Genomic DNA, 19,233 nt, shown 5'->3' on the forward strand with positions numbered 1-19,233 from the left:
CCCCTGCCCCGGACGAACACTGTGTGAATGACCAAACCGAACATGAAACAAAGGTAGAAGTGGAATACGTGTAATAATTCTTCCCGAAAAAAAAAAAAAATCCACTTCACTGAAGCTGACGCATGAGAAGAAGGCAATTTGACAGAATTAAACCAATGAAATGTCTTCACTTTGTGCTGAATTATGGCGTGCGTACCTGCCCGCAGAGGACAATGAAGACAGACATACCCCTGTATCACGTGTCAGCCTCGATATCACGATACAGAACAATCTGCGGGCACGCTGTCTCTTTGCTTTAAAACAGACAGGTCATTAATTATTGACCCACCATCGATGCATAAAACGTGGAAACGTGACCTTCAAACAAATACGACATTAATTTTAATGCATTTCAACCTGGAGGTGGGGGGTGGGGGGGGGCGTAGGTGGGGGCTGGGGTTGAATGGGGGGTTGTTGCAGACTGAGGGAGAGGCATGGATTGAGTTGGCAACTTTGTTGTTCGTAAAACTATCGACATAAGATTTAATAAAAGCATTCCATAAGGTACAGGTAATTTATCACCCTCTTACACCAACACAAGCCTGGCGCCTAACAGATAATAGAGAAGCCAGACTGCCAGGGATATGAACACAAATATATTTTATACTCTCTTCTGGGTATCCTTTTAACTTAATTAATGTGCCTTTGCTGTTGAATTCTAACTTTCCCCTGCAGTTATTGAATCACTGATTTAGAGGCGGAGATGTAAGCATTTCCTGTTAAGGTTGCTGCTGAACATTTGAGTCTAAGATGGTGGAAACGGTCATCAAAGGGGTGATATACCGAAATCACGGAGAGTGAGTAGAGAGTGGAGGGAATGTGGGAGGGGGGCGGTGGTCACTGGTCAGGTGGGGGTGAGTGAGAAGCAGGTGTCTTTGAAAAGTGCCGTCCCTTTACAGCTTGCTGGTACTGAGCAACAACCAATCAGCAGGAAGCCAAACCGGGGCCGCACTTTGACAGAGAAAGCACCAGAATGCACGTTATTCCAGCATCAATCGGAGCCCCTCTCAAACACTCAGAGAACGTCTTCATCATTATAACAGAGATTTACGGTAACACTTAACAGTGAGATCACTTGAATTGGCATTAACTAATGTAGTTGTTCACTGCTAACTACTGAAAAGTTCATCTGTACAGCTTAGTTAATGTATTACCACATTATCAATTCATGTTTACAGCTGCATTAGTTAATGCCAATTCATGTGCCTTATTGCAAAGTGTTACCAGATTTACATTCACGCAGTATTGGAACTAACAGCATAAACCTCTCCTGTCCACAAAAAGTAAAGAAGACCGATCAGGATTTTCTAGAGGAAGCAATTTGTGGAAGGGAAAGTTGCCATGTTGTGCATTGTGCCGTTGTGCTCAGAGCTGATATGTCATGGAAGGTTCTTGAAGCTTGAGTGTTCTGTACTGGCAAACTTTGTGGAGTTTTCACAAGGTTCTACACTTTCCCGAGTGCCACAGTGAAAACACTCGCTCCCCTGTACACTGGTAGTGATTCAAACTTGTCAAAATTTGAGCCTGAAGCCCTAGCAAATGCACAATATGTTCACTCTATTAATTCAATGATGGGTAGAATAATAAATCAAAAAGCGTGATAGGAAGAGAGAAATAAAAGAATAGAAAAAAAATAAAAATAACTCTTTTTGTGTATGGCAAATGATTTTATTCGAAAAAGCCTGCGCGTTTGTTGCCGCTCGTATTTCTAAGTGGTGTACCCAGACGTCAAGGCAACACACGTCATCCCTCTGAGAGTCCATCAGCTTAATAAAACTGTCATCGTGCTGATTTGTTATATCAATAAATAAAAGGAGACAAGCGAAGTAGTGGCTTTTTTCGGTGAAATTATAGTGCTGACATACGAGTCACTTGCTCTTCCACTTCCTCCGAATCAGAGCTTCCCCAAGCCTCAGCTATCAGGCTAGTAATGTTACAGTGGCATGAACCTAACCTGGTTTGGAGATGTGCTTCGCTAATAAACTCATGCTTAATCACTACCAAAGAGGCAGCGTGGTTACTGCATATGTAATCTCAGACTCCTTTTGGCAGCAGCCATTCAAACAGGAAAATTCTCTGGCTGCGATTCGCCAATGAATTGGCTAGACGCTGGCTAAAACATTCTAGAACCAATTAGGTCGCAGGCTTTCATTTTTGCTGAAACCAATCTCTGAACTGAACTACAACTTCCTGTTCCGGTACCACCCAGAGGTACAGCGTCTGGTGTCGAGACTAACCCCCCGCCCCTCCCAACACCGTCCTTGCGGAGGTCATTCAGAAGGTACTCTAGATGTTGACGAAATGAGGGTTGTCAGGGTTTCCCATTTGGCCTATGAAGAAATGGTACACAATTTAATGCGCAGGGCTCCTAACAGGAGATTCACTCAGACAGTTCCCTGTGAACTGAAGGAAGTCCCTCTCGTGCAGCACGCAAGGACTGCAACACACACAGACATTAATGCATGTGACAAAATGGAACACACACATGAGTATTCTACAGAAAAACAGGCAAGGGTTTGGGAGAGCTGTCTTCAATCCCAAACCCACCCCCTCCCCAAGGGACGACCAATTAGATTATCAACTCGCAGTAATTGCCTTATCTTTTTGGGTGAGGAGCTCAGAGGCGGCGGATGGAAAAGGTTAAAAACCAGGAGAGAATTTAAAGGCCAGGAGAGGCGGAGAGAGAAGGCGGAGAGGTTGAGAAGAGTTTGTGTCTATTCGGGGGACACTGTCTCAGTGTAATACTGATGAAGACGCGCCGACCGAACGTGGGAAATGTAGTTTGCTGGTCGGTACTTTGACAAGTGTCCCAGCGTTTTTCAAAACATGCAGGGAACTCAGGCTAGCAACCAGAATGCAACAGGTTCAGAAACCAGGTTTAATGGTTTAAGTGACGTGGAAAGGGAATAACAATAATTCAGCGCATACATGAACACAAATCACGCACATGCAAACACATACACGCACACACAAGCACGTGCACGCAAACACTTCAACGCACTAATGATAATGATTCTAGGAACAATTCAAGTTTGCTACTGTAATGCACACACATTGTGAAGGTCAGAAAGATACTATGAGATCCTATAAACTCTCGCTATTGCCTGTTGATCAAACAAAATGCATTTATAGTACTATCAGCAGTGTCTAATCTTGCCTGAAAAGAGCCAGTATGGGCACAGGTTATTATTTTAGCCTAGCACTCAGACACCTGATTCAACTAATTAAACAATCATTTAATCTTTGTGCTGGACTAATACAAAAACCTTCTCCCACACTGGCCCTTTTCAGATAAGACTAGACAGTCCTGCTATAGATAATAGGATCATGCCTTTAAGGCAGAATTACCTGGACACATTATTGAGTGATATTCCTAGGAGGGGAAAGGGAACCTTTTTGTTAGTGAATTTGGAGCAGACAGGTGATTCAGTAGCAAGACATACAGAGCTCCCTCTATCCTCAACCGACCCCCCCAAAAACCTATTATACTGCAAATAAATTAGCATTGATCGAAGAACCTTATTGATACAAAACAGACATATACCACACGTTTCAAATCAAATCACACACAAAGGTACACGAGCACATGCACAAACACAAACACACACAACACATGCACACACAGGCACATGATCACAGATATGCACACGCGCACACACCCACGCACACATGCACACACACGTACATGCACACACATACACACATACTGTGAGTCAGAGTATAATTATTTTAAGGACATTAAATGCTAATTACACTGGGGCCATCAGACGAATCAAATCAATGTTCAATTACGGAAGGGAACTTTCAGTATTGACATATTAAAAATATATTTTAAAAAATGGAAGTCAAATACAGTTTAGACTGCGTATTTCATCGGTAATAGTTGCCTTTCCCTTCGAATGCGCGCTACTGCACACACATTCACGGCATCGCTGACTTTCTAGAAAAAGCATCCGCATCGGAAATCATAACCTAACTGCTTCTCCACCAATCGCGTACAGGCCGGAAGCCATTAAGCAGGCCGACAACCGCGCCATCGAGCGCCACGGCTCATTAAGGCAGATCGCGGCCGCCATTTTGTGCCTCCTCCTCGGCCCCGCTTTTGAAAAATGAAACAAAATTAATTCTGGAGAGAGCCTGTATTTGAATGCGAGCCAAGCAAGACTGACCCAGATCAACTGTGATTAAATCACTGGTTGCAAGGTTCTGGAGAGAAGGTCACCAAAACAGCATTAGGACTGATTTCCCCCCCATCCCTTACGCGGGCGAAATAAAAGTCATCTTTCATCTAACTAATTTTCTCCTTGTTCCATTCCCCAGATTGCCTTTTCGTGACAGATTATTTCACCCGAACGCCTCGGAAGCTGAGCGCCTACCGGTCCTTCGCCAGCGTGGAGCTGTTCCACTTCAACGTGCCTGACGACACGGTGGTCGCCGTCTGGAACCTCATCACCTTCAAGGAGCAAGGGGGCACGTTCGGAGACAGCTGCCCCGACCGCAACGTGACCGTGTGAGTGTGCCGATCGTTCCTCTTTCAGTGAAACTGAAGATAAAGAGGAGAAAGTGGGGGGGGGGGGCGGGGAAGGGTGGTGGTTGCCTGCTGTTATGGTATTTGTGTATGGTCCAATGGCATGGACGTGCAGCAAGTACTAGGTACAGAGTTGAAATCCCAACCGAGGGCCTATCTGTGTGGGGTCTGTTCTACTCATGTCTGCATGGGTTTCCATGGGTACTCCGGTTTCCTCCCACAAGCCAAAGACATTCAGTTGGCTAAATGGGGGCTCTAACCTGCCCATAGGTCTAAGCGGTATTAAAAAAATGGATGGTCGAATGGTACAATGGAACTGATCCTTTCTAAGCAGATAGTATTGAGTCGTTTCTTATATTTTTTATTGTGTGGCCTGAGCATTTAAGAAGATAAATTTCACATTTTTTACCATGGCCATGCAGCATTATCAGTGTTAAATTAATTCTAAGCGTTTATATGAGTTGAATAGGGACTTGACATATTCTATTGGAGTTTATACTCTATACTCTGTCAGAGGTGAATTTACTGTATACTGAAAGTGTTTCTGTGCAACAGGAAAATATGGTGAAACTGTGAGTAGAGCACATCAAAAAGAAACTGAGTCTCACCCCTGCAATAATATCCATCCTAACCCTAACATTTTAGGGAAATAATATTTTGCAAGCTTTAATCATTTTCGGTATGCTCCATTAAGAAAATTGGCATTTATTGGAGTCTGTGTGAATAACTGATTTACCGCACAGAAAAGATTGTGCGGATTATTGAGGCAAAGGGACACCACCATTCTGCCCTCTTCCCTTCATTCAAAAACTCAGCAGATGCCGTGACATTTAAATCAGGCAATTTCATTTGCCTTATTGCTTCCCGAAAAAAAAAGAAGCACTTCTGAACAATCTATTCTCTTCGGAATAGCAAGTAAAGGAAATGCGGTTTTTGCATGAACAGATAGCAATCTAGATATTTTTTTTGAAGTGAGCATTGTTGACTTTCACAGAGGGTGAACATATCCACTCCGTTTGAGGTTTGGATCTGTATGTAATAGAGTGGAAATCCTTAGAAATAACGGCCCGTATCTCCGTCTGGAACGAGCGGGTCTTTGTTCAGCTGGAAAACAGTGTGACCCTCCTGATCACCCACGAAACACGGGGACCCAGAGCGGAGGGAGGGCTGTGATCAATACCGGGGTGATAGAGTGGCCGTTAGTAACAGCCAGGTTCATTATTTATCCAGAGAGCTTCAGCCTCCTCCCGCATTGGCTGCTGTGGACACTCCTGCCCATGAATCCTCGGCCTGGCCAACTGTCAGAGTCCGCCTTAAGTGTGACGCAGACTAATTGGGCGAAAGGTTAAGGTGGAGCTGAACACATCAGAGAACTTGCCCGTGTGCTGAATAATGAAAGTCGCAGGCGTTAGAGTGATTGACTGATTTATAGGCCACCTGGGTACGTATGGATTTTTCTTTATTTGAATAAAGCCCACTTCATGTATTTGTACCTACGTGTCTCAACAAAAACATGTTTTCAACATACAAAAATGTCACGTTACTCACACGTACAATGCACACGTCTATAAGTCATTAATTAAAACTTGCAAAATTTAGGCCTGCCATTAAAAGTACTGATATGAAAATGACGCCAAGTTACAATGAACAATATTGGCTATCTTAGCTCACACAAATTAAACAAACTCTATTCCAAAGCAAAGCTACCCAATGTTTCAGAAATTATTCTATGTAACTTGGCCCCGTGTTTTTTTCATCTTAACATCTGAAGAGCATGTGGTCATGAAAACTTGAAGCACGGAAGTGTCAACTCACTGAATACACTGAAATGTGTATGTTGTTTCACTGTTCCTTTTAATTTCAAGATATATTGGGAGGAGAAGGAAGTTAAATTCTAGATTTCTCCTTCTGGTAGGAGAATTCTATTCTATTCTATTGTGCTTCATACTCAATCAAAATAACAGTAGAGAGCTCAATGTGTTTTTTCACATTGCACACCTAGTTGGCTTCATCGATGTATAACTTGTATCCTTATTGTCAGATATAACTCATGTGAAACATAACTAATATAGAGTGATAATTGCAGGTGTCACTCATATGTAGCATCAAATAAATAATAAAGCATGTCTCAAAGGCCTGTATCGACTAAAATATTTGTCTTGCCCATAGACAGAACACGAGAATACAGCGTATTTGATTATTGCCTCTTACTGGGATAGAACCAAGGGGAAATGCTTCTATCAATAGCAGGCTTGCGATTTAATGTCAGTGCGTGGGTGTTTCAAGCCAACAATAACATTCCAGGCTCAATCTGTTATATATTTTTTTCAGAATGCTCTAGTACACGACGTGCTAGATGGATTGTTATTGAGAATGAATATATACTTAGACTGAGCTTGAGGTTCGTTTGATAAATAAAAAATAGAGATGCAGAGTGAATGCAGGGTATTTTTTCTTTAAATTATCACACATCATGGTCTAGTGACTGTTAACAGCAAGCAAGAGGGTTTTTTCCAAGCTGCTGGACATGAGACATTGTGCACGCATGGGTAAGAAACACTAGGATAGGCAGAAGGGAAACCGCAAAGGTTTGATAAGCTGCTAATTAAACGTCTGGTGGACGACCCGGCGAGACAGCGTGTTTATTCTCCCTTACCCCCCTCTCCTTCTGCTCGTCGCATCCTCGCTTTGGAGCGAATGCGTGATGTATCTACACTCGGGGTGAGAAATTCATTTTGTAGATCATGCTGCTCAGATAACGCGGGACGCCAAAGAAAGGCTGTAATTAATCAGCTTGCTGTTCGGCGCTGGGCAGGGATACTGGGAAGCCGTTAAAGTGGCGCAGTGGGACCAACGTGCCGACGCATACCCGGCACGCGCTTCTGCTCCACACATCAATAGATCGCTACTGGATCAGAGATGACGACGCTCGTTAAACTCGCTCGAGCCGAGAAGCCCAACAGTTTTATCCCTCCCAAGGACTTACAGAGACACTACCTGAAATGGCTTTGTCTGAATCTAATGACCCGGCGCAATTTTTGGACAGCTAAAGAAACGCCGCTTCTGGAGGCACTTTCTATAGGGCACGCGGTCAATGGGCGACGGCTTAGAAATGATTGCAATGACTGGTGCTATTACTGAGGTACAATCAAATAGCCACTCCATAGCACGATGCTCGGTTAAATTTGAGCATAATAAAATTAGCCTTTATTGCCTGCTGTGAAATAAAACGAGGAAGTGGATTTCAAAATACCGTGGCCCCATTTAGTACAAATAGACCTCTTATTTCCACGTAGGCAAAACTGTGTGGGCTGATACGAAAATCTCATCCTGAACACTCACGAAGTAAATGCGATGTTATAAAATGTAAATGTTATAGACATTTTTTTCCCCTCTTTTGTGTTGCCTGTTCTGAACTGCAGCTCTAACATAATGTTCTATACATGGCTAACCAAACATGAATAATAATAATAATAATAATAATAATAATAATAATAACAACAAAACCCACAACAACAACAACAATAGTAATAATAATACATTAAATAATTCATAAATTTTTTTTTTTTTTTTAACTAAAAAATGTAATGACCCAACCACACAGAATGGTTCTTTGGGGATTTATCCTAGTTGTTTGGTGCCTGAATATGGTTATGGGTCCCATGGTGAGTTCCATCCTACAACACATACACACCAAGGACATTGCAGTACAGGCAAGGTCAGACCGTGGCAGGGGACCAGATGGTTGAATTTCCCCAGAGACGTCATGCCAACCTTTTTCTTCACAGACACAATAAACCATTAAACCGAGTTCTCCTTGAATAGACTGTAAAAAGAAAAGCAGGGAAGGAGAACTATTCTGTGGGAACAAATACTTCATTTGATTGAATGGAAAAATTGATTTCAATGATGAGTTTTAATGGCAATGTCACAATAATCCTAATTAACAGTTAGTAACCCTAAGAGGCCCTACAATAAGAACAAATAGTAAAATACCATGCTGATACCATACGGAATATAAAGGGTTGTGGAACATGCAAGAACGGAGCAGAGTTCAAATAAGGTTATATTATTGTTATACTTGAAATAGATTTAGAGAACTTTTTTAGCACCATATTTTAAAAAGAACCAGACTCTCGGCGGCAAGACGTACAGAGAAGGGCTTCATGGTTTGTCAAGTGTCATTAAAACAGATCACTTACATTTCTTTTATATAAAAGCCAGTGGCAAGTACCACTCACTCAGCTTAAAAAGATACCTTACATTTTATTTTATATCAATGTAGTAGTCCACGTCCACATTTAGGCAATTCTGCCATCATCGGCGTAGCACATGTGAATAAAATCAGTCAAATACATTTTTTACCATAACTTTCATATGAATTTCACTTTTTAAACATAAAATTCAGAAGTATGAACTGTGAACGTTATAAGTATTATCAGTCATAATGTTGTGTCTGCTGACACACCATGGCTTTGCACTCGCACTACACACATCCAAAAGGTTTTTTTATTTATTTATCACATTGCCTTAAAAATGGGTTTGTTTGTGTAAGGCCTTAAGGTACAATAGGCCATCCTTGGTTTGTTCAGGATAACTGTGGTGCACACTCTGATTGAAGGGAGTGACATTCCTGCACAGAATTTGAGTGGTTGTTTGTAGCACTGTCCATGGTGCTGAGCACTGTCGAGGAATGCTAATTAGGCAGTAAATCTCCTGCCTTCATTCACCTTTAAAATAGCGACCAGATTCTGATACATACAATCATCACACCAATGTGCCTGGAGGCCTCGTTGTGATAAATGGTGGGCTCATCGTCACCATTTTTTTGGATCTTGGAGGGGAAACTGTCTTGCTACAGTGGGAGCCAAATTTCCCCTCTTAGCCATCTTTAGAACATATGTTGGAGTTGCAATTCTGAACAGACAACAGAATAAGGGGGGAAAAGAAATCTGCAATTCTGAACTGATTTTTTATGTATGTTCTCACAGGAAACCGTGCCATGCATCAAAACGTGAACATGATTCATTAATTCCTGCTCTATTTATACAGGGCCCATTTTATATATTTAATAAAGTCGAAAACCTAGTGATGTTTTCCTCTAATGGTGTAAACAGTATTGCAGCTTCACAATGTTATTTTTTGAGTGGAATGTTGGAATGTTATTTCCAATGCCACTTGAGTGATATAATTCAGAAAAATTTGAATAAATGTAACACTGCGCAATGTGTAGATGTTTCGCTAATTAGGTCATAGATGACAAGCGACTGTTTTTACAAGAATAATGAGGCATAGCTTTGCTGACCAGTAATCGGGAAGTTTTTTTTTTTTCTACTGGTAATTAAAGAACTGTATGTGTCCACGTTCTGCACACATCACTGGCTTTAATGTTTTTTTCCCATTTGATTAATAGCTTGACCTGCTAACAAATGTGCCCCACGTGTCACTTTGTTAGAACAGTACACTGGCAAATCTTCCACTTGCGGGACCCCTGGGGTCAGCTTGTCTTCAGAGCTAATTCGCTCAATATGGAGCATTGCCATTGGTCAGATCGTATGCATGAACATAAGGGTGGGGAATGGGGCGGAATCCAAATGGGGTGGAGAAAGACCCTCTGAAAGAGTGTTTTAAAGAGGATGGGGTGAGGAGAAGAATGGCGCGTAACTAATTAGGGCGCAGACAGCTGGTAAGGAACAATCAAGCCTCCGTGGGGTCTCTTTAGTGCAGGAAGATGCCTAGCTGAAACAGATCTGACACCCTTGGTGGGTTTGTTTTCGTTAAGGGAGGGTTTGGTTGCTTGTTATTCAGCAAGAATCTTGTCTTCCCCATGAGCCCTCTGTTTGTTTTTACAGGCTACCCTGCCCCCTGATTACAACTGAGCAAATCCTATTTACCTGGGATCACAGGTGAGGGCGGGGTTAGCCCTCGAGAGACCCCTCCCCCCCGCTCAGTGGTGGTGGCACACCAGTGAGTTGATAGGCAGTCTGGATACTTATCACTTCAGCGCTTTGACCTGGTTTTCAGAAGAGTTTTTTCAAGGGGGCGGGCAGCTGATACTTCCTCTGAACCCGGGTTGAAAGAGCTTCACCCGGGCGACATCCCTGAGATATGGTGGCTCCACTGACCGGAGGGAGAGGAGAGGAACCACTTTTCTCCAGTAATGCTGTTTGAAGCAGCTGCTAGGGTCTGAGTTATTACCTGTCAACATTCCTCGGCCCTGGAGTTACCCTTGGCCTCCTGGAGGATTACTCATCTGTGGAGAAAAAAAAAAAACCCCACTCCTGTTCAATGTTCTTTTCTGATGTCGCTTCACGAGAACAATCCAAGACATGCTTGGGTCACAGATTACTGCAACGCCCACTTCTGAAAGTGCTCTCTAAAATAATGCGTTAGGCATTCATAGAAGAACATTTAACTTAAAGGTCTGTCTTGGTCTTCCAAGGGGCTAACAACCTTTAGGTGTAATTAGGAGCCGCAGATAAGAATTAAACAGTGTTCAAATTATACCCCGGGCTGACAGCCTGTTCAAAGAAAACTACTACATAGATGAAACAATTCTTATTTTGTGCAGAGCAGTGTCAGTACCCCTTAGTCTGGGTCAGTATTCAAAAAATTAATTCTGTAAAACAAAATGAAAACAAAAGGACTTACTGGTCAATGGCTTTCATTGTTTTCAAAGATTATTATTATTATTACTATTATTATTTGTCCAAAATAAAGTTGATGTACTCCAGAAACTCCATTTGCTGAACAAAAGCGATGGATGACACTGTTGCATTTGAAAAGCATTTAAAGATACGTCGCGGCGCCATCTCAGACTGCCTAATTGCCATTCAACTGGAAGCAGGGAGGAGAGTAAATACAGACAAAGTGACATACACTAATGAACAGGCGGTGCTGTTTCACTCTGCGAGATGCTCTTTGCTTCGTACTGTAAATGAATCAGATTCTGCTTATTTTACTTACGATTGTTTCCCTCCAAATCAGCCATTTCAGAACTGCAAACATCTAATTGCCCAAAGTAGCAGGAGAAAAGAAAACAGAAAAAAACAACTGTTGGGATATTTGTTTATGAGTCTGTTCATGCATAATTTAACATTAGACACAATATGCCATTTCCCCTTAGCAAAAGAAAAAAATAACACTGTCTGAATTTAAATTGATTCAAGGGTGACGCTGGTAATGTTCTCCTTCCCTCGCTTGTACACAAAATTAATTGTTTTCTGTTTGTTCTCGCTTGATTCATAGCTGCTGTTATGGGGAAAGCGACACCATCGTTCCAATGCAATGAGACTTAAATAACGCTAAGCTAATGCTGAAATTACGGCTTCGGGTGATATTGTGGTTGGCCCCCCTTTCCCGCCCCCCTTCGGCTGTGTAGCCTTTACAGGATGCTAAGCCTTCGTGGCCGTGTTCACAGGTATTTCCGATCCGGGGCTCCGCCGGTAATCAACCCGCTGCAGACCCGGTTCCCGCGGGATACCATCGTTCCGGGATCGTTCGCCGTCACCCTGACGTGGACCCTGCCCAACCGGACGACCGGGGTGTTCAACGTCACCAGCCCCCTTCCGGGAGACTGGTTCCTCGCCGCGCACTTGCCAAAAGATGAGGGGAAGATTTCCGTAAAGGTTGGTGCTCATTCTTTGGTGCTCAGCTTAAGTCTTATGCCTTGTCCTGTTTGTTAGCATACTGGGGTTTCACTTCGCGTTGTCATGCACCTCCCCTTTTTCATATCTGAACCAGTGCTGACGGTGTCTGGCAGTCAAACAGGTAAGAACGTAATTGGCTGTGACTCTGTCCAATCAAGGGAAAGTATCAGTTGACACAGTCGTTCTTGTGTCTTTGAGCCTGTGGTGGACCAGACACCTCCAGTCTGCCTCCCCCAGCAGCCCCAAAATAGGAACCCTGTAGACATTTGGCTTGTCTGCTGGACTGTGGGTCTGGGATCTACACAATGGCAGCACAAATATATTTGACAAATGAAAAAAGATAATTTATTTAAAAAGTGATAGCACCCCAACTGCTGGGAAGTCTGCCGTACTGATGACTTGAGTAAAATGCTCTTGCAAGCGACCCATTTCCTGCTAAGAGTGTTTCCTCATTTCACAGACTCCACTATGGTACATAAACCAGGACGAGCTTTGACCCAATAAGCCTTCCTGGCCTCTGTTTGAGGCTGAAATGATGAAAGGATTTGGTCTTGAGGTTGAGGTTTATGGGCTGAGCCATGCTTGATTGGGAGAGTACAGGAGTTTAAAAAAAGAAAGAGAACCCAAAGAAATTGAACTGAGGTTATATATCTTCCAGAACTTTTGTCCACTTACATTTTGTTGGTCAGAATGATTGGGACAAAGTCTCCAATTTCAGTTCACTGTTGACCCAATAAATCCAGTCGAACGTACACTTCTCTCTGAGACCGGTGAATGGTCAGACAGAAAGGCCACTGTAGAGCAAATCTGAGAGCGTAAAAACAGCCCACACTTTTTCAGTGCCTTTAAACTTTGAAGGCTTTGGGTTTAAATTTGAACATCTCAGAAATGCGCTCTTCCTTTTTTTAACGTTTTCCATATGAAAGTAGGAATGGAAAGCTCTACATCATAATAACTTGTACATATTTCACACACACACACACACACACACACACACACACACACACAAATGACCATAAGACTATGTACAATATGGATCTTTTTGTATTTGTACGGCTCTTGGTTCTTCAATCCATGTTAATGCATTTTCAGTATAATAGGTTTTTGGGGGAGTCAGTTGAGGATAGAGGGAGCTCTGTATGTCCAGCTACTGAATCACCTGTCTGCTCCAAAGTCACTAAGAAAAAAGTTCCCTTCCTCCTCCTAGGGGTACCGCTCAGTAATGTGTCCAGGAAATTCTGTCTTAAAGGCATGATCCTATTTATCTACAGAAACTACATTTAGTTTTTTATCAACAGAGTGGGTTTCTAGGGTCTCATAGTATCTCTGTGACCTTCACAATGTACATACATTACAGTAGTAAACTAAAATCCTGCTAAGAATCACAAACATGAGTGTGTGTGTGTGTGTGTGTGTGCGCGTGAGTGAGTGCATGCAGGTCATGTGGTGTAACTAATATATATTAAATTCTGACTCTGAAGTACAGAAAGTAATTAGAAGAGAGGAAAGCATTATATATATAGATTTCAAATTCATTTCATTTCCCTACATGAATCAAAAATTAAGCATCAGCTGGTAAAAGTGCAAAATGATATTATTCATGCTACTTTAATTACAAATTTATGAAGCAGTATACATTTACAGCTGGTGTAAATTGATGTTCGACCAATTTTGTTTATGGGTTGTTCACAGAAATTGTATTATTTCAAAAACATGTATGGCTACTACTAATCACATTTTGGGGTAGCAAACCGATCAATCTTGTTTAAAAATACATTTGTAATTTTATCGCAAGCCAAACAAATGTGAATGCATAGGTAAAGCTAAACTGCACATGAAAATAGATTTTAAAAAATAATTTTCCTCATAGAAAACCCCATCAATCACTGACTGATATGCTAATGAAGCATCAGCGTGTAACAATATTGTTTCTCTTTTGGCAAATGTTTGATACTGCTAAAAGAGCACAACTCTTATCATCGCTGCAACAACAGCGACATTTAATTAGCAAATCGCCATCGCTAGACACCACAATGCTGACACAACAGCCACAGTAAAACACCCCAAACAATACAAAAAACATTAGAAAATATGCCTACTATGAAACAGAGTAAATAATGCAGCCTTGAGGGCAGACTTCAGATGGACTGGAAACGTTCAGACAGACAGGAAACACAAGCGTACTGTGTTCCCGGGGCCTGATATGCCTTTTCTGCATCAATCCATTATGCCCAGATTCAGTGCCTTTGGTCTTCATAAAACAGATAAATGGATGGGCATAAAGGACTGATTTGAGTTCAATGGGTTGAGCTTATTAGCGCCGTGAGCTGCATAGAAAACCTTTGGCGATTAATCTTCGCTAACGTGTGCCAAATCGAAAAGCCATCTGCTACGACGAATTACAAATACGTTCCAGTCTCTCCCTCTAACTTTTTTAAAATCATCTTTGTCGCTCGGTCTCTTCACATTTAAAAGAAAATACTTGTAGCATTTCACACCGATCTTTTCTTCTCTTAATGCATCTTCCTTTCATTCAGATGCAAACATGCACCACTACTGTACGCATCATGGCTGAAAGGATGTCCAATCGGCTTTAAGCTAATTTTCCTAGCTACTTTCTACCATTGACTCTTTTCGGCTCACAACATGACAACTGCACATCCCATAACTCAGAACACTCGGGCATATGTGCTTTAGCGTCGTTGTTCACGCTGCATAATTGAGTAAATCCATGGTAACGAGCCTAAGGCGCGCTATTGGACTAGCTAATGTATGTAATGCTATGCCGCGTTTTTACTTGCATGTCCGTTCAGCAGCCATTTTGTTGTCAGGTGGTACCACATCCAAATGTCAAATATTTATAGTCTGGAGCAGGGGTAAGCGAAGATGAAAGAGGATTTTGGTTTAGCTCTGATTCAAAAAAGGGACGGTGTGTGTGTGTGTGTGTGTGTGTGAAAGAGAGAGAGAGAGAGAGATTGTGTGTGTCTGTGTGTGTGTATGTGAGATATGGATTTTCTGAATTCCTGAATTGTATTGTCTTCTTCCCTTTACAGAGATTTACAGACCAAAGCTGTTCTCATCCTGTAATTATTATGGGATGTAGTCTAAGCCATTTGCTGGATTTAAATCTCAGAGCTGTGATGTACATTTGTCAATTGCACATGCACATTTCCAAAGTTGTCGATTAATTTTCCCTGGGGAAACCAATGAGATTTGTCCCATATCCCCAGTACTTATGACAGTATCATTGACCACTGAATTGCATTTGCCAGGAACTTCTATCAGGTGTAAAACAGAGATCATTGTACTCATTGGTGCTCATTGTACAGTAAATGTAACCTTTGAGTTCTAGCACACCTGAGTACATGTTGTAGCCCTGAGGCACCTTCAACCAAGTACACAAGCAGGTGTTATTGTACCTGGTGTCTTGCGATTTACATCTCTTCATGTAAAGTCAACTGTTTAACAATATTCTAATTACTTACGCAGCATATTTGAATAATGCAATCTTCATTTCCTCTCCCTGACCATAACCTGAATTTCAGCTCTACCACATACCCAAACCTTCAACCTCACCCTAAACCTAAAACCAGAACTCGAACCGCAAATCAACCCTTGCCCGTCACGCAGTTCCACCCCTTACAACAACGCAACACTGCAAAGTAGCATAACAGTTACGCAGCCATTTGCTACCAATTTAATTACATTTACAGATCAACTACAATGTAATAACTGATGTTAATGTCAACTTTGTGTAAAAACCCAACCCGTCGATTTTCATTTCCACATAACTTCCTCCAGCCGCATGTCGCGTACCCCTTTTTAACGAACCGCGGGGGTGCGTCCCGGGCGGAGACGGTTTTTTTGGATGAAGGGGGCAGTAATAAATTGCGCAAACCCCCCCCCCCCCCCCCGCGTCTGAGGATGGTGCCCGAGGCGTCTCTCCCGGCAGCTTAAGAAATGCTGATAACAGGCAGTTCGGTGGGGGGGGGAGGGATGACCTTTTCGGCGACGCTGGGAAATGATGAAATGACAGTACCTGCGGACCGCAGACCGTCTGTGGCCGGATGCATCCTGGAGAAATAATTGGACCGGGCTTTGACGTGACCCACGTCATAAACCCCCCCCCACGAAGACCCACAGAGTGCAGCCTTTATTTATTAATTGCTGTTTTGCACGCATAGCAACGGTGAAATGCGTACAGGCTGCTTCTGAATAGCAAAGCTTGTGTTGCAGGTTTTCTTAGTTTGATGCCGCCAACTCATGTTCTCAAGAACACAGACTGGTCATTTAGTCCAGTTTTCACTGAAGTAAAAACTCTGATTTTGAACAGGGAAGAAATATATCATTGGCTATGAACAGATCATTTAAATCTGATAAAAAAGCTTTTGATGACACCAAAAGCCAGTAAATAAAAAACTAAATGAGGCAACAGCAATGACTAATGAGAGTGCAAACCCCCTGATGATGACATAACAGGCACATTAAATTGACATTCCGAAGGCCCAGATCTGTCATGCAAGGAACCAATCATGTTCTAGTCTTCATTACAGCAGATGATATCACAGTCTTTAAGAGATCCAGGGCTACCAGGTGAAATTGGGCCCACCCCCCTCCTCCAGGGCCGGGGACATCATAGCTGGTTCCCCCCAACAGTGGCCCTGGAGAGATCCATGCATAAAATTGCATGCGGACAGTAATGATTCTTGAACGCGCTCATCAGAGATGTGACTGCATTATAGGGATGTCACTGATATTTCCCAATGAACTACATGCGCCTTCGTTTTACCTGAAGTCTTCGAAATGACAGATAATGACAGACGACAGCATTCTAAGCAGATGGCTGACGGAGAGTGCACAAAACAGACTTTCCATCAGAAATCTTGGCCATCAGAAGCGTCACCCAACCAAATCACTGTCAACATTGTGTCACCACTGAAAAGGAATCAATACCTCACAGTGTGCTTTATGCAAGCAAACTACCTAATTTAGCGCACTGCGTTGTGAGCGGTGGATTTTCAAGCCAATCTCGTGTGACGTAATGGCCGTTACGCGGCATGCTGGGAAAAAGAGACTGGCTGTTTGTGGCGCTCTTTCGTTTATTTATTTATCGGATTTTAATTAGCGGTGACCAACAGCCATCATATTCACGATTGCGCCTCCTAGCTCGTTCTGCATTATTGATCCCGGCGATGGAGTTGACGCTGAACAGCTGGAGAAAGTTGGAGTCAACCAAAAAATGGCTCCTTAAATCTTTCAAACCCGAGAGGCTCAGTGACGACGCAGCAGTGTTGAGAAAGGACCCGCTGCACCTCCCTGGTAGATCAGCGCTAATCTTTAACAGGGCGGCACAGGGCGATGTGGGGGATTCTGCGATACTAAGACGAGGATTACCGTGCCACGCGCTGGTATTTTATTAGCGCCTTTTAACAAAATCCGCGAATGAGCCAGAAGAGCCACTCGGAACGGAGGAAAGCTTGACTGAGGTCAGACTGCTCGCGCTGTGCTTACTGCCCAGACGCGTTGGTCACGTCCTTAACCGGCACAGTACTGACCCCCCTGGAAGAGGACCATCGGTAGAGACAGGAGGCTCCTGTGTGTACTGCAAGGCTGTAAGTAAAAGCTGGCCTGGATTATGTTGGATCTGGCACAGATACTGGCCTCTGTGTGGGAGATGAATGTGGACCGTGCACTGAAAGGGAGCTGGGCTGTTTCAGAATCAGCTTTCCAACCAAAAGGGTTACAGCAAGAGCAGGGTCGGGTGTACATGTTGAATGAGAAGTTCTGGACAAAATGTATTTACAACTGAGCATTCTGTTTATGTAACATGTCACTGAGATTGCTGGACCCACTTGAAGAGAGGACAAGGCAATAGAGTTCAAACTAAGGCTTTACTTGAGAAAATAAAAATGCACTCACAAGGAACAAAGAAAACAGAGACAAGGCTCTTAAAAACTGAGAATAGCAAATACTGAAAACAGAGTGCTCGAGAAACTGCGTGACATAGAGTACCCATAGAATATCAAGATCAAGCAAAGAAACACAGAAAAGTCAGGGTTTAAATACTCTAACTAATGAGGGTAACGAGGCCCAGAACAAGGCACAGGTGTGGCACAGGCTTCTTCGCTGGTGAACTCACTAGGATGAACTGCACTCTGCTGCCACCCGTCTCCTGGGATGCCTCGTGACAGTTTACCTCATCCTATAAGCTTAGAACCCCACCTTTTTGTTTCTCCTGTCAATGACAGTTGGTTCTGAGAAGCTAGTCAGTTTTTCCACAGCCGAAAGCCCAGCTTCACACTTAACCAATTGTCAGTCGCCAGGTGGGAATCCCAGCTATAGACAGCTTCCAGCCTAGTCTCAGGCTTTTGATGTCTTGGCCTGCAACAAGAAGACATTTTGTTTCTGCCTGAGCCACTCAGCAGCCACCTTGCCTTTGTTAAACACTCCTTTTAATTCCTGTAATGGTCATTGCTTTCTGAAAGTTTTTCCATGATTTGTGTCCAGTAAAAGATTGACACAAAACAGTCACTGACCAGCACAAGGACCATGTATATAATTGTTTAAGTCTGTATTTATGTGAGCTGTTGGGTCTCTAATTGCATTTGGCCGGCGTCCGAATTAAAGACAAACACATAAAGCAAAGACAGCTTATTATCAGCGGCGACCACGTTTCACGAGCCCCAAGCTTTTGACGGACGGCCCCTAATCACCCCCCACTACTCACTCAAGGTTGGCTGAACGGGGTCGTCACGCCGGAGAGGTGATTTGTGTGCCTTTTCCTGACGCCGGAGTCACCGGCGGGAGAGGCCGAGGGACCGACGCGTTATAAAAATGATGGATGTCGTGTTCGGGGGAGGTGAGGCGCGGGTGACCGCGGCGGCCCAGCCCGAGGCGCGCCGCCCGTCTCCGGCAGCGGACGACGCGCCTCCGCGTGACGCATGCAGCTCGCCGCTAGCAACAGACGGCCCGCCTCTCTCCAATTTGTCCGCTAATAGCCACGCTTCCTCTTTCGCT

The 19,233-nt window shown here is 43.2% G+C and overlaps 1 protein-coding gene across 1 annotated transcript in view; it reads left to right on the forward strand.

The window, feature by feature from the left end:
* tmem8b (transmembrane protein 8B) overlaps positions 1-19,233 on the forward strand; it is a 115,064-nt gene that overhangs the window by 36,012 nt on the left and 59,819 nt on the right. The window contains exons 2-3 of the mRNA XM_035378905.1: positions 4,360-4,549; positions 11,988-12,195. Coding sequence (XP_035234796.1) covers positions 4,360-4,549; positions 11,988-12,195 — 398 coding nt within the window. The remainder of the gene's footprint in view (positions 1-4,359; positions 4,550-11,987; positions 12,196-19,233) is intronic.

This window comes from Anguilla anguilla, chromosome 10 (genome assembly GCF_013347855.1).
Source record: "Anguilla anguilla isolate fAngAng1 chromosome 10, fAngAng1.pri, whole genome shotgun sequence".
In the NCBI taxonomy this organism is placed as follows: Eukaryota; Metazoa; Chordata; class Actinopteri; order Anguilliformes; family Anguillidae; genus Anguilla; species Anguilla anguilla.